At 39.7% G+C, this 16,155-nt stretch overlaps 1 protein-coding gene across 11 annotated transcripts in view; it reads left to right on the forward strand.

Annotated features, from left to right (window-relative positions):
• The first annotated feature begins 117 nt into the window (after positions 1-117).
• The window catches only part of GIGYF2 (GRB10 interacting GYF protein 2), an 81,653-nt gene continuing 65,615 nt past the window's right edge, over positions 118-16,155 (forward strand). For 3 of the 11 annotated variants that reach the window (XM_014952130.1, XM_014952135.1, XM_014952136.1), the window contains exons 1-3: positions 118-201; positions 12,879-12,959; positions 15,643-15,772. In XM_014952130.1, the coding sequence (XP_014807616.1) occupies positions 12,919-12,959; positions 15,643-15,772 (171 nt within the window). In that variant the 5' untranslated portion in view covers positions 118-201; positions 12,879-12,918. Of the gene's footprint in view, positions 202-248; positions 1,282-12,878; positions 12,960-15,642; positions 15,773-16,155 lie in introns of those variants that run through there. The other 8 variants (XM_014952141.1, XM_014952137.1, XM_014952140.1 and 5 more) reach the window with 6 other exon arrangements.

The following is a 16,155-nucleotide window of genomic DNA, read 5'->3' on the forward strand; positions in this document are numbered from 1 at the left end:
GTCGTCACGCGGGCGGTGCCTGCGCGAGGGCGGGGGGGGGCCAGGGGGGAAGCGCCGTCGTTCATCCGGGTCCCGCGGCGGAGGCAGCGGGGGGCGGGGCCTCTCCTCACGTGACGTTGCGTGGCGGCGCAACCGCCATCTTGTGTTGTTGGGGCTGAGGAGTCGCTGTGGCCGTGAGGGACTCTCCGTCCGGGAGCGCAGGTAACGCCGTCCCGCCGGCTCCCTGCCCCCGCCACCGCTTCGGCCGCCCCCGCCGGCTCCCCCACCGCCGCTCTCCCGCCCGCCGCCGTCCTTCTTCCCCGCCTGCGGGAGCGGGCCTTAGGCCGCCCGCCGAGCACCGGCCTCGCCGGCGGCTCCTGTCCGCGGCGGGTGCCGCAGCCCCGAGGCGCCCTGCGGCCTACCGGGAGGGGAGGCCGCCCCGGCCCGGCGACGAGGGGCGCGCCCGGAGGGTCTCCCCTGCGCTCCTGGCGATGGGCTTTCGCGGGGCTTGTTGGGCCTGGCCCCGCTCGGAGGTGCGGGCCTTGCCCTCTCCATGCGGCTCCTTGGCAGCAGGTCCCGGCAGGGGGAGACGGTGCCTGTCAGCCGACGGTCGGGCGCCCGGGGCTCCTCACGCCCTCCGGGGCTGGCAGCTGCCTCCCCGGCGTCGTCTCCCCTCAGGCTGACCCTTGTGAACTCGCTCGCCCCCTCCCAGCCCGGTGGGAGCGGGCCTGTGATCCGGCAGCGCCGCGGGCAGGTGCGCCCTCATTGAAGCCTATGTGTGCCCCGCTTCGAGCACGCCCAGCCCTGTCAGGTTATACAGGCACAGGAAGGAGGGAGCACTCGAGCCTTTCCCCCTTCTCCCGCAGGCAGCAGGGTGTTGGGAGCAGCAATGACCAGCAGTGTTTGACTGGAGAGGCCTTGGCAGGCTGAAGAAAACATCGATCAGGATTGTGTACGTTTGGTATTGATCCAAGACAAGTAGTTTTCAGTGTCAACAAAGCAGTCTCCGCTCTTTCAACTCTTGTCTAATTGCACTTTGAAGTGGGACAAGTTGTAGGCCAAAAGGAGATGTTGCCAAGTAGTACTTCTGGAATAAAACCTACATTTTCCCCCGTAACCTTCAGCTTAATGTTCTTGGTTTGCTACTGTAATGCTTTACCTCATACTGTAATTCTTAAGTTTTTGTTTTGTTGGGTGGGAGGGGAAAGAACTTCTGAATTCTGAATATGTTCTTCTGTCTAACTTCTTGCTGCTCATTCTATTTTCTTGCTTCAGGAGCTGACTTGGGCAAGTTCCTGGAAAGTACGTGTGAATTTTTTTCCTTTTCCCATAACTCTGCTGGTTGCTTTTGTTCTTAAGAAACTTTTTAATAAACACAAATTAATTTGTTGCTTTGTGAATAGAACATTTGGTAGATTCACAGTGTGATAATTGGGAACCTTTGTAAACAAAATGGGTTGCAGTTGTCACCAACAAAAGCTTTGTTCTGGTAATTTTGAGCTCTGTTATTGGGTGTTGGCTCCAATAGATAATAAGGGCTTTCGTATTATGAGGTATTGGTACTCTTGCTGTTTGCTTGAATAGGCATCCTTTGAACAGTTAGCAGATGCTAAGATAAAAATGTGTGCCCTAATACGTCATGGGGGTGTTAACAGAAATGTTGGAGTGTCCATTGCCCCTTCTGCACCCCCTTTGCCCCCTCAGGCTCATCTAGTTCTACAAGTTAACTGATGTCAATGGTCATGTGTGTCAGTGTTAATTTCTCACTGCATGTGTGATTAAAAAAAAATAATAAAGATTCTATTGAAGGGTATTCTGCACCCCCTTTGCCCCCCCAGGCTCATCTAGTTTTACAAGTTAACTGATGTCAATGGTCGTGTGTGTCAGTGTTAATTTCTTACTGCATGTGTGATTAAAAAAAATAATAAAGATTCTATTGAAGGGTCAGCTGTAGAGATTTATCCATGGAAGTTGAATGTCACTTCTAGCAAGACCTGCTTCTTGTGTTGAGACTTTGATAGCCCCTTTCAATAACTGAGGATATTGTATATAAATGCTAGCCTTTCTTAGTGATTTTAAAAGCTGCTCGGGCACTCCCACTTCCTGGATGCATGAATGTGCATGGGGGTACCTGGTCACTGTATTTCTTTTAGCACCTTTTCTGAGTGGTTTCTTGAACCTGTCTTTTAAAGCAGGAGCATAGGACTAAAATGCAAAGTAGTCATGTTGCAGTGATGATTTTTTTTCACAGGCTGCTTACAAAAATGATTTGATACTACAGTAAAAACTTGGACTTGTGCAGATCCTCTTTTCATTAGAGATGTTGATTTTTAGAGGACTATAAAATATCCTCATGTACTACTGTTAGTGTTTTTTCTTGCCTTCCTAAAACATATAGTAAATGAAAAATACGATATTTATGCTGATATAAGTGAAAAAAAATGCTTGTAAATAGGGAGTTGAGGGCTTTACAATTTAATTTTTCCAACTGTTTTACTTCTTGATTGAGGAAAAAACACTGTCCGTGTAAAAGAGAAGTGCAAAGGAGGTTTGTTGGTTGGTATTTTTTGTAAGGCATTTAGACTAAGCATCTCTTCTGTGCTTGCTGTATCCTAAGGCCAGTTGTCTAAATGGAGCTCTGTCATAAACTGGAGTTTCTTATACCTGAATGTAAGAAAAAAGTTGGCAGCACTTTTAAGATCTATAGATACTTCATTTAAAAACAAACTAGATGTCAAAGTCATATGGAACATCTCACTGGGGCAGCTGACTGACTGAAGAGGTGGTTTGCCACTACATGCCTGTGCTGAAAGATTTTTCTAATTATTTAAACGTACAAAGGAAACACTGGTTCACAGTAACTGATGAAGATGAACTAGGTACCTGGATCATGGTCTTTTCCTTCCCCTCTTCCTCTTTCTTTAAAGTAGTTGAGGCTTCCAGCTCTTTAGATTTTTTGTTTGTTTGTTTGAAATACCACAAATATGAAATTTGATTCTTCCTATCTTTGTCTGATGTTGTAAGTTTCAGTAACTGTCAAATGTATGTTTCTTACTTTTTCATTGAGACCTTTAAAATTCTTTCTTAGGTCTTTTAAAGGTGCGATGTTAAATCTTCTCAAAGTCAGATTTAGGAAGAAATTTCTTTCTAGCATCATCGTTTTGCTGTTTGTGTGGTGTTGTTTTTTTTCTCTCAGTGCTTCTGCTCAAGGATGAGTAGAGATAAGCTATATTTAATTCATGATTATAGATAGACAGAGCTAAGGGGGCAGAGCAATAAAATTTCCACTCACAAGCATAAAAGCACAGACCTGATCTTCCTTCTCCTTCCTACATAGCTTGTTAGAGATCCATTGGATGCTTTAGTAAGGAGAAACCTGTCTCCTCTTTGTTACTGAAGAAGCATTTGTGTTGAAAGGGACTCTGTTTCTTTGTGTGGTTTTCTCGTCAATTTATTTTAATTCATTGGGTGACACTTGAAAACCTAGGTGTCTGAAATGCTGGAGGGGGGATGGTACTTGATTTTACAGGAACAAAGTCAGTTATCAGCCCAGCTTAGCCTCTCCTTTCCTCTCTTGCAGTCAATTCCTAAGCGGTGTTTTTTTTTTTTTTTGATTGCACAAATGGCCTGGCTTGAAAATTGTCAGAACTGAGAAAACTTAGCAAGTTTGCTCAGGGTGTACGTAAGTTATGGATGGAACTAAAAAGAATTATAAGTGCTTTAAATTCTGAGGACTATTAAACATTGGCCCTCTTGTGGTTGATGGTAGTATATATATATAACCATGTAGTTCATCATAGTGATGTTTAATACCATTATTTTAAGATCTTGAGCTCAGATGGTAGCAAAGGATTATAGAAGACCGAGGTCTTTGCATTGCTTTGTTAGTAGCTGAGATTGCCACAGTGTATTGATTAAAAAATGTGTCCACTTCTCTTTTTTTTTTTTTTTTTTTTTTTTTTTTGGAAAAAAAAAAAAAAAAAAAAAAAAAAAAAAAAAAAAAAAAAAAAAAAAGTTCTAGGAAAAATATTAAACCCGGGGGGAGGCTGCTTCATGTTTATGTGGGGAAACTACACTGTGATTGAAATTTTTATCTTCCTTTTGCCTTTTTTGTCAGGAAAGGACAGACAGACGTGTTTTAATGTGCCTGAGGTTTATGGCAAGCATGAAATCAGAGTGTGTGTTTTCAGGAGTGAGCCTCTCCTGTAATCCTTAAAGCTTGTGATACATAGAAGCTGGATATCTAGACCTCAGGATTGTGGAGAAAAGCAGAAGGGATGCCAGGAGCTCTGTAGATTTAGTAGAGTCTATAGGTCAATGAGAAATTCTGATAGATTTGTCTTAAAATATTGTCTTGTTGACAGTACATTTTGGATCACTTACTATTTTTTTCATTCTTTCAGCTAATTATTAAATCTGATTTTTCTATCCTTTTGGCCATATGTTTTAAAAACATTAGGCAAATAAGGAAGAATGATTACTTGATGCCTTCAACAGTGGCTCTTGTATATGTAATTTGTCATTATAAACAGATAAATGAGCTTACATATAACATGTCTGGAAAATAAACAGGTTAGAAAAATATTTTTGCATGTTAAATAGGCGTTATTGCAGTGAAAGTGTGATGCATTGCACTTTGTGAAGGTAACATTTTGTTACTGAGTACTTGGTCTTTTTTATTCAGTAGAGAAATACTTGTTTCATGTTGTGGTTACTAGGAAATACTTTTCTTTTCCCTTCTGTCACTGACAACAAATAGAAACACTTTGCATTCTATTGATAGCATTTCATGATAAAGATACTGGTTGGTTTGACTGGGCGATTCAGAGTAGATCATGTGTAGATCAGATTGGCTAAAAGTAGATTTGTGGTCTGTGTGGCAGTGTGTCAGCTCAGACTGGAAGAAACAGGAGAAAAAGGTGCACTTTGTGCACTGTGAAATTACTTTGGGTGATGTTTTATGACGACAAATGGATAGCTGGGTTTATGTAATTTCAGACTTACTCGGAATGTCATGTGGCAAGGAGTTGCTGTGACTGGCAAATAATGGATGTATGAACTGATTTTTTTTTTTTTTTCCCCAGCTACATATGGTAGGATTTGAGCATGATTTAGGTTGGAAGAGACCAGTCTTTGGTGGTTATCTGCTCCAGCCTCCTGCTCAAAGCAGGGCTGACGTCAGTGTTAGACTGAATGTTGTGTGTGATAGAAAGGGAGGCTGATCATGGAAATAGCATATGGCAAGGTTTTTAAATAAAACCATCTAATAACTTGATTTAATAAATTGGAGGCCCAGTTCAGCTACCATTAAAACCAGTGGAAGCTTTTACATTAGGCTTAGTTAATGCTGAATCATCTGCATATGTAGTTTTCTCTATGTTATACTAGGTTTTAAGAGTACTAAGGCAGGATCAGGGTAGCATCACAAGTCAGTTTAAAAATATGGTATTTAGATCAAAACAAGTGCACATTTTTAGTGATATTAACATAAAGAGAAGAATAATGATAAGCTATTAAGTGTTGTCATTCATATGTAGTAACAAGTTGCCTTCTGTCTTCCTGATTGCAATCTGATACATGTACTAATTCTCTGTTAGGACTTTTAATTAGACACTTTCTCACTGTTGAATATTTGTTTCCTGAAGTATAAGACATCTCAGAGCTGCATGAGTTGGAAGGCTTAAGAACGGGGCGGGGGGGAGAGAATTTCTACAAAGTCCAAAGAAGCCGCTTATGTAAATGATAGTTTAACAAAAAAAAAAACCCCAAAACATAACAACCCAGATCTGTTAGTTGAATTAATGTTTTCAGTGGATGCAGACCGAAACTTTGTTGTGCCATTTTGAATATATGTATGTGTGTGATGAGTAGGGGAGAGGTGGTGCTGTGTGGTTTTGGTTTCATGCAGATAGCCTGGCTACTGGCCTTGGTGAGGAGCAGGTAGACAGACTCCTCATCCTGATACGTAACATCCTGCAGAATGGCACGGACGAAGGACTTACCTACCGGCAAATTTTCCATGTACAAGGTAGAGACAGATGTGGAAGTGATTTTTCAGCTGGAAAACAAGAGTGCTGGCAGGGTTTTGGGACAGCGTTTGGAATGAGAAATGGTTTGTGTTCCAGCCAGTGGCAGGGCCAAGGGTGTGGTCCCCTGACTCTGCTCGGAGCTTAATCGCCTTTGGCTGGAAGTCTTGTAATAAAGGTGGAGGTCACGCTGCTTTCTGGCTGAGAAACTGGGAGAAGCTTTCACGTTTGTTGGTGAAGCAAGAAGTGGATAGCTCTCTAACCTACCTCTAACCACCAGTGCACAGTAATAGGTAGGAAAGGAGGAAAAATATCTGGAATTGTGATATTTAACATTCCTTGATTTTTTTGGCGGTTTATTAGGTGTGCAGGTCTCCTTAGTGTCTTGTCATCCTTTCCCAGAAGAGCTTCAGTGTGTACTTTTTCTGCTTGTCATTCTTGACAGTGGTGCACCGTGTTGCAGGGTGCAGCACTCTGTGAAGTTTTAGATGGATCTGAATGAAGTGAGCAGAGGGCAGTCAGTTTGGTTCTGCCATTTGAGAATGTCTCGGACAATTTTTGACCAGAAACTGCTGAGAAATGGAAACATTTTTGCGATGATTTGAGACAGGAAAATTTTAAGACTTTTAAAAGAGATCTAAAAATGAAACTGTAATAGAGGTGTAGTTTCTGGGGAAGTGGACAGTTCAGACACTGTTCCTGTAGGAAAAAGTTCTTCCTGGCATGTCAGTAGGTAGGCCTTGAAAAATTCACTGTCTTTATCAGAATAAAGGCTTGGTAAGCCATAAGGGACTACTCTGACTTGTCTGGTATCTTGTGTAATGTGAGTAATGCATTTTTTTTCTGATTAATTTTCTGTTTAAACTAGAACATACTTTTAAGAAAATCATTTAGAGTTGACCTGAAAACAAGGTACTCTGTTGTTTATCTCTGAATGTCTTGCTTTAGTCCCTTTGCTAAATAGATTTGGGTCTTTAGCTTTTTTTAACCTGCATCATCATTTACAGACTGATCAAAATGCTTCATTTTTTCTCAAAGCTCAATAAATAGAGCTGTGGTAGTTTCCCCACACACACATACTGTAAGGCCTATCTGTCATGTTTTATCAAATTTTTAAGATCTGATTTATCAGCTTTCTTGCCTTATGAACAACAGAACAGGACACAGTATCCCTGCAGTGATAAAATCCACTCTGTGTCTACTTAATATTTCCTTACTTCTGTATCCATTGTTTTATGTTAGTTCTTCTAGTCAAAATTGTATCATATGTTTCTTTTCAGCTGATTAATGTCATAAATCTCAGATTGGTTTCAGACTGTTTTTTCCAGAATAGTCTTGCATTTGCTGTATATCACCTACATTTTCTGCTCGTGAGTCTTTTGATTGTATGCTTGGCTTTATTAAATGCAACCTGCTATACTGGACCGAGTAATTGAATAATTCATAATGGTATTATTGATGATGTGTCATTTCCATTATTTACCATATCCATGTTTGTCATCCTCGTGTTTTAGAAGTTATGTGGGTCACTGTTACAGATTCTGTAGAAGTAGAGGAGAGCTTCTTACCTTTTACTTTATTGAGACTATTTTGCTTTCTGAGGCTGGTTGTCGTAGAGTCTTTAGAAGAGAGGGTTAAAATCAAAAATAGCTTGTGGTGATTTGAGACTTTTCATGTGGTTGTGAATGATTTTGTCCTTCTTAGCATTCTACTTAATTGAAGTGTCTTGTAGAAGTTAAAATTTATTTCACCTACTTGCTTGAGCAATGAAATTTCTTCTTTTTCAAAAGTACATTTTGATTTAATGTCTTCCATAAATCCATGTTGGCTGGCCTTAATTATGTCAGTGTCCTTTAATCAGTGTTGTCTGCTTTAGCCAATGATTAATATCAAACAGACTGATAGTGTAGCCACCTGAGTCATTCCTGTTTACCACTGTACTTAAAAGGTAGCTTGCATACAGTTTTGGATCTTCTTTAATATTTCAAGAATTAGGGAAAACCAGCATTAATTATTTGGTCAGCCTGTTAATTTCTTGAGAAACACAGTTACTGGCACTGAAGTTAGCTAGCTCTGGTAGCTGCCTGTGGAATGTTTTCTTGCTTGTGGAAGGTAAAGTTTTATCATCTTGATGTAATGTTGCTGTTGCATTGTGGAGCACTGCTGTTGAATTCCTGTTCCAAGTTTATTTAAGGAGAACCCAGTTCCTTGCTTTTAAATCTGCTCATGTTAGATTTCCGTTATGTTCTTTGGTTCTCAAAGTCTTCATCCAATTTCTAGGTTAAAAAGGCTGTTTCAAACTTACAGTAGCAACATAACTACCTTGAAATGAGAGGATACTTTTCTTCCTGAACATTTCTGATCAAACAGACCATTTCAAAATAAAGTAGCTGTGTAGAGGAAGGATCAGTGGTACATCTTTTTTCCAAGGTTTAGGTTTCCAAAGTTAATAAAAAACCTAAGCGAGCAGCAGCCCCAAAGCTATAAATTGCAGTGACAGTCCAAATCTTTAATTTTATTTTTTTTTGTCTGTAGGAAAGATTAGATGGGCAGACCTGAGTTCAGACATTGCTTAGTCTCAACTTGGGATGCTGAGATTCAGTTTATCCAAAACAGCAAAACATCTTGGTGAAACAGATTGCCACGTGGTACAAGTTGGCAGAATTCTGTAATGGAAAACAGGAATTTAGCGTTGCCCAAACACCTTAACTCAAGTGCCTGTGAGTAAGGGACAAACCTTAAAATGGCAATTTCATGTAAATCTTGAGGCTGAGCAGTCTGGATACTGTGGACACATGACAGTTCATTTCCTCCAAAGTCTCTGGAAAACAGCTTTTTGCCTAGATATTTATTAGTAAGCTATACATTTTAAAAGAACACAGCTTGTGGCCAAAATATGCTACAGTAATTATAGGCCTTCCTTAGAAATTTTTTTTTTTTCAACTGAAACATCATCTTATGCATTTTAACACACAAATCTAGCTGGTAGAATCAAGTTCTGACTTGTGTTTGAAGCAGATGTTTGAGAGCTTTAATAGAATTGTCAGTTACTAAAAAGTGAGCTTGAAAAATAACTTAAAAAACCAGGAGTCTGGTAAAACAACCATTGTATGTAAAGCAAACCAATTAAATGAGTTGTGTGGTGCTGATAGCAACTTCTGTACCTATAATATTACCTGTTAATTGTGAGTGAAAGCCACTTAAAGGCTTAACGTTATTGGATTACATTTTGTGTCTGCTCAGAGGATGGACTTCTGACTTCCAAAGTCCTAAGCTGCTGACAAAATAGAGGGGATGTTTTTTCCCTTGCCAATCCACACGTTTGTGATGGGGTTGATGTGATTTCTTCTCTTTTCAGTACTTACACAGGGTTTTTGGCTGGGGAACCATCCCAGGAAAATAGGGTCTCAGGTCCAGTTTAGGAAGCAATTCAGTTTTTCCCCTAATATGCAGGAAAACTGTAGCTGTCTCTAGGGTTGCGCTGGCACCTTGATGAAGGATTGACCTGATTTGAAGAAAATCTTGGAGAAAAGGTTCCTCTTTGGGGGTGTGGTGGGAAGTCCTCAGGTAGCATTCTTGCCCAAACAGTGGTGCTAATTGGACATTACCAAAATAGGGCCTCGGCTTCTTGCTTCAACTTGATGCTGTCCCTGTCTGCTTTTTGCCCACATGAAATCTGTGCTTGTACAGATTCCTCAATCAATAGCCATTAATTTGTAGAAAATCTTGATTTACAAAACTCTAGCAGTCCAGAAAGGAGCTTTTCCTTCATCAAATGATGTCAAGGAAGAAATGTGTTAGGTATGTATTATTTTTGTGATTTGTTATCCTTGATTAATAAGGAGGCACCATAGATAAAAAACACAAAAATTAACATTTTAATTAATATTGATGTTCAGAGCCTAGGAGAGCTATCTAGATAGTGAAGATCTGATGAATTTATGCCTTTTCCTTGGACAAAATAGTTTAATTTATGACCTGATCACTCATTCCCTTTTCTTAATTCCTCACCCTTTTCCTTGCTCCACCCTGACTCTCAGAGTGAGCGTCGCATAGTCCACCCCAACTTGCCTTTCCAGTTGGTACAGCTGCCTCTCTGCACACTGACTGTGTTGTGCAGTCACTGTCAGAGGTTCCTCTCCAGTTTGCCTTCCGTGCTCTCATCTTTTGGCTGCTGCTTTGTGAACCTGCAGAAGCACCACAAGGTTTTTTGCATTCCTTATCTTGTCTGCTCTGACACGGCTAAGAGTATTCCTCTCGTGCATTTCTGGCTTAGCTTTCTTGAGTCTCTTTTTTCCCCTGTTCCTCTCTCGTCCTCCTCAAAAATTTCCAGAGTGCCTCCTTTTCAAGGGCTTCCTCTCAGCTTTGTCTGTAATTTCTTTTTCCTGTATGTCTTATTTCTGGGTAATGTTGCCTATTAGAGTAAATTCACCTGTTACACCTACTCAAATCATCTTTCATCCACTTACAGGTGTCTCGCTTTCAATTCAAAATTGTCAGTCAGAAGTTCTAGGGAGGAAGTAACTTATCTGGATGCAACACAGAAGAGGAAGCCAGCAAAGAGTTCCCAAAACAAAGCGTAGTGGCCAAAATGAGGAACAAGGAAAGCCATTTTGCAACTGAGTGGGATGAGATTAGCAGGCTTTTGAGTATGCTTGTAAGTACTGAAGTGCTTAGGAGTCTAGTAGAGAAAGATTCTCAGTATCCTCAATTTTTGGGAAGGAGACCCAGAAGCTGAGGAGGAGTGGGGCCCGGTGGATCCAAAACTGGTGAACCACTCAATCCTAGCTGGTTTTTGGGGCTTTATCCTTGTATCTAAAGCTTTTCAGCTGTGCTTTCGTTGCAGCGTAACATTCAGTGCCAGCCTTTTAGGTATTACTCATACTAACTTAGCTTTGATGTTAGCTAAAGATCCCGGGTTCCCTGATGATCCACATGGGTTGATTTGAAAGCTCTTCCCCCTCCACACCCCCCCAGCAGTAGGATTACAGGTGTTGCAGGAAGAGAAGGGACAGCCATCCAATTAAGGTTACTAGGAATTGTGATGGAGGCTTGTCTCTGCCACAGCGTGCACAATGGTTGGCTTGAATTGTTCTTGCATTAGCTTCTGGTGCATGTAGCGGGGATAATCCCATTTCATTATATAGGGTTATTGGGAAAATAAAAATATTATGATTTGTATAGAAATGATAATGTTAATGTGATATGTAGTAAAAACACATGAGCCGAACAGTGGTTGGTAGATTTAGCCTGCAGGGAGTTTTACAACTGTTTGTAATCTTATGCACAGAAGTTGTGGGTAAAATCTGCTCAAGCACTTTTAGTGGTAGGGGTTTTTTTTGGCATTTTCTAGCTTTCAGACTGGTGACTTTTTTTTTTCTACTTTAATATCATTACTTCAGTAGTATATATATATGAGAAAAAAAAATTCTTTGTTTGGTTTTGTCTTTTTCTTCAATAACTAATGCCCTTTCCACATCTGTCTCCTCAGTATGCTTTTCTTTTCCATCACCTTTTCATGCAAAGTATGGAGAAACTTAGGAAGCTCCTTATTTAGTCGTTAGGTCTATTAAGGAGCAGAGTTCTGATAGGGAAAGCTCCCCTCCCTACCATCTAGAACCCGCTTATGGGTTCTTGAAGTCTAATCAACCTGTTTCTGTAGATCTGTAGATCATGCTTCAAATCCTTTTATGTTTGAGCTTTGGCTACAGTGCGTTTGAGTATTTTTTTTTTTAATAGAAAAACCAAAACTGCTTCCTCTATAGATCTGGATTTTGCCATTGCTGGTAGGAAAGAGGAGCTGTATTTTCTTACTGCAGAAGATACTTCTCCAGAACTGCTTGGGCTGGTTTCGGCTCTGATGGAGAAAACTTCATAGCCTTCCCTTAGTCTTGTTCTTTTCCTCAAGTATGGCTTCATCTCCTGTTGTTTATATGTACATAGGATATATAGGAACTTGACCTGACCTTCACTGGTGTCTTCAGGACCTTGTCTAATAGGAATGAAAGTAGCTGAAGTCTGAAGTTGTGCATCTTTTTGCTTAATCACTTTTCCAGAACTGCCTGGGCTGGATTCTGCTTTGATGGAGGAAACTTCATAGCCTTCCCTTAGTCTTGTTCTTTTCCTCCAGTATGGCTTCATGTCCTGTTGTTTATATGTACATAGGATATATAGGAACTTGACCTGACCTTCACTGGTGTCTTCAGGACCTTGTCTAATAGGAATGAAAGTAGCTGAAGTCTGAAGTTGTGCATCTTTTTGCTTAATAAAACCAAGAATGAGAGAAATGTTCTATCTGCCTGCAGATCTAGGAGGATCTCACAGCATTGGATGTACTCGATCTTTAGAAGGCTTCTTTTTCAACAATGAGCAGTGGAAATTTCTTGAATACTCTGCCACTCAACTGGCAAATCTTTCTTGCTGTAATTCTAGTGGGTTTTTTATCCTCTTGTAATTGTCAGGAAGCTGCAATTCTGTTAATTAAGCATTAATGTTCTTAGAGAAGAGGATTATGCATCAAATTCTCCATGTTTGGTTGTCTTGCGGTAATCACTGAGTGAAAGGGGACTGTTTGTACAAATTATTTCTTCAGATACCCTGATCCAGTGTCCTTCTTGAGCATTTAAGAGGAATTTAGGGAAGAGATATTGATGCAGCTACCCCTATATTAGTAAGTGAAGTTAAAAAAAAAGAGTAAATTAATTAAAAAAAAATAAATCCATATAGTCAATTTTTTTCACTTCTTTGCATTACTCCACATAGTCAATTTTTTTCACTTCTTTGCATTACCAAGTGTGCTTTTGTATTGTGAAGAAATTTATGAAAGACTGTATTAATTCAGTTGTTTTCATAGTAAACATTTTTGTTTTTCAGGTTCACGCTTTTTAAAAAAGAGGAATAGAACAGGAAAAAAATGGCAGCAGAAACTCAGACACTTAACTTTGGGCCTGAATGGTGAGTTTTGTCTATTCCGTGAGACTCGGGAACCTTGTGTAAAATTTAAAAGAAACGTTATGAATTTCTGTCCTTTGGGACTGAATGGATTATAGGACTGAATGGGGTATAACGTCTTTGTTGTTCCATACTGCTTCAGCTCAGTCACTGGCCTGTGACTGAAAGCAATATTCTAAATTAATCTTCACCTTGTAAATTGGTATTGTGTGTGAAATGATTGGGTTTCATGGTAATGCATAATGTTCACGTTGCTACCGAGTATCTGAGGGAGGAATAATGTTTATGACCTCAGGTATACACGAAGTAAGGGAAGAAGACATCTTTCTTGTTTGGTCTTTCCTGTGATACGTATTAATAAGGAAGTTCTTACACAGTTCTTGATGTAAATCTATAGCTAAGCAAGTTCTCCCCCCCCATATTAAAAGTAAAAATCTATATGGAATATGGTATAAGAGTGTTTTTCATGTCATAGTCTCCCATGTATTCACTGAAGAGTGTCAGGAAAATGAGATATTGTGTTACAGGGAACCCATGACGTGTATAATCTTATGTCAGCTGTTACTTTTTCTAGCTTGTCTGGCTTGTATTGTCCCGGCTTTTGCTAAAGAGTAGCTGCACAGGTGTGATTATTGTTCAGTTATTTTTTTTCCAATTCCTTCTTAAAGTGTTGGTGACGGCGATTACAAATGAGAATTCTGGCTGGTATAGTTTCTGAAGAGTTATGTGATCCTTAAGTGTGTAAATGGGAGTGTGGAGTGGTTATAGGAAATATAATTGCGGCGTAGCATGTGGTAAGACTATTACTGGAATAACGTATTTGCTTTTGCTGACACATTTTTAGACACAATGTACAAAAATTGGAGAGTATTCAACAAAGAAATAAGGCATGATTTGTGGCCTGGAAAACAATGAGAGAGCTCAGTCTGTTTTGTTAGACTGAAAGAAGGTTGAAGAATGACTTTATCACTGTCTATAAATACACCCACCAGGCAGATATCTTATGCTGGAGTGCTCTTTGGTGTAAGAGACAGACATGATTAGATTCATCGATGGATGGAAGCCAAAGTTATATTAAAAAAAGAGAAGGGGGAAGGCAATTCTAAAAAAAGCACATATTTTAACAGTAACTTGATTGCTGTGTCATAGTGTGAGGACTTCGGTCTCCATTTAGTTTAAAAACCATGTTAGATTATGTATGAAAGTATATATTAGACTTCAGTGAGCTACTACTACATTTTTTACAGGAATAAAATTCTAATATTTCTAATTATTCTTTTGGATTGCAGTATAGTCATGTCTGTCATGTATGCTGTTGTATCACTTAACAGTGAAATTCTCGGTCCCGTTTGATCTGGATTGAGCGTTGCACTGAGCCATCTAATCCTTTGAATAATACCTCCCCAGGCATTTTTGGTTTGGAAGTGGTGGGTGCAGAAACTGCCACTGGGTGGCACCAAACTAAAAAAATAAGATAAACATTGGACTTGAGAATTACTTTTTCCTTTCTGTTTAGAGAACAATACAGCCTGCTTCAATAATTAGGTGAAAGGTAGCCTCTGAATCAGTGTTTAAGTTTTGAGCACCTTCCTTTCCCAGCATTTTGCCAATTGTTGAAAAGAGCTTTCATTGTTTTACTTGTCTAAGATGCGCATCAAGGAAAATATAGGAAAATTGTCTGGGTTTTTGACCCACACCCTTTTGTAAAACATTCCTCAAACTTGTAGGAAAATTGCCTGAGTTTTGACACACACCCTTTTGTAAAACATTCCTCAAACTTAAAAATACAGGATATTTGGATAGCTGAGGAAGTGATTGTGTAGAATGAGACTAATACACCTGTGGAGTGGGAATAATATCATACAACTGTAAGATGTTATCTCCAAAAAGTTGAGTAGCTTACCCAAGTGGGATTGGACCAAACTTAATAGTATATTTATCTGTTATCATAAATTAGATTACTACTTGAAATGTCCCTGAAGTGTGGCTACATTTTGTACGTTGTTTTTTATTGAGATGCTAAGTTAAATCTTGTATATATTCTCTAAAGAATGCCATTAATTTTAAGTTCTGGAAGAGGAATTTGGAGTAGAGTAGGATTCCAGAGACACAGGAAGAAAGCCCATCACAAAATTTATTGTCCTATTCTGTTTGTTAAACTTTGCAAAAGATCTGAATAAACTTTTTTTCCTTAGATTAATGCTTGCTGCACTGTCCCTAGTGGAGTAAGAATTTTTCTTGTCAAAAAGAGCTGTAGTCATTAATACATATGGAAGACTTAACACTGAGTTTTGTGCAGTCAGTGTAAATAGCATAGTCAAGGCTTTAGGGGTGTAGCCAGCTTTCTATATAGTCAACATAAAAGAGTCCTCCAGGGGATGAGCTGAATTGCTTGATGTGCTCATGGGGAATTTTTTTATTTATTTTTTCTGTGTAAAAAATGAGGGAAGCTCTTTCACTCTTGTTGAAACACCAAGTTTTAGAGTTTTGAAGTTAGACTGTTAATGCCTTTCCTTTACTTTCAGTACTGTATTTATTTCACAGAATGATGTGGCGTTGGAAGGGACTTCTGGAGATCATCATTTCATTTGTGTCCAATCTGTAATAAATGTGCAGAGGGATGATAGTGTAGGTGAAGACACATTCTCTTCAATTCAGTTTTCATTGCTTTTCTGCTTTATTTTAGGCTGCGAGCTTTGTCTAGTGGCGGGAGCGTGACATCCCCTCCTCTGTCTCCGGCTTTGCCAAAGTACAAACTAGCAGACTATCGCTATGGGAGAGAAGAAATGTTGGCACTTTTTCTAAAGGATAATAAGGTGAGCAGGAAGAGGAAGAAGGCCTGATGTGTATATTCCTAACGACAGTTTTGTGATTAGGAATAGTTACTCATATTTTCTGATTATGGACAAAGAAATTGTGTATCCCTTGGCAAAGAACTGAAGAGGTCTGATTGTGGCTTTTGTGTGTGTGCTTATTTCATCCCACTCTTGCTGCATTCATTATGTTTGATTCTTTTTGCCACTTTAGGGGCAACTTCCTGTACCCTCCAAGCACGAAAAAAACCCACCTCATTGCCATATTCAGTCCCACTGCCACAGATGAGTGAGGATTAAAGTCTTCTTGCAGCTGTGCAGATTTGCTTGCCTCAGTAGGATTTTTTTTTTTTCATATAGTGTAAAATAGTTATTTTACACTTGAT

Source organism: Calidris pugnax, unplaced genomic scaffold (genome assembly GCF_001431845.1).
Source record: "Calidris pugnax isolate Ruff unplaced genomic scaffold, ASM143184v1 scaffold232, whole genome shotgun sequence".
Taxonomy (NCBI): Eukaryota; Metazoa; Chordata; class Aves; order Charadriiformes; family Scolopacidae; genus Calidris; species Calidris pugnax.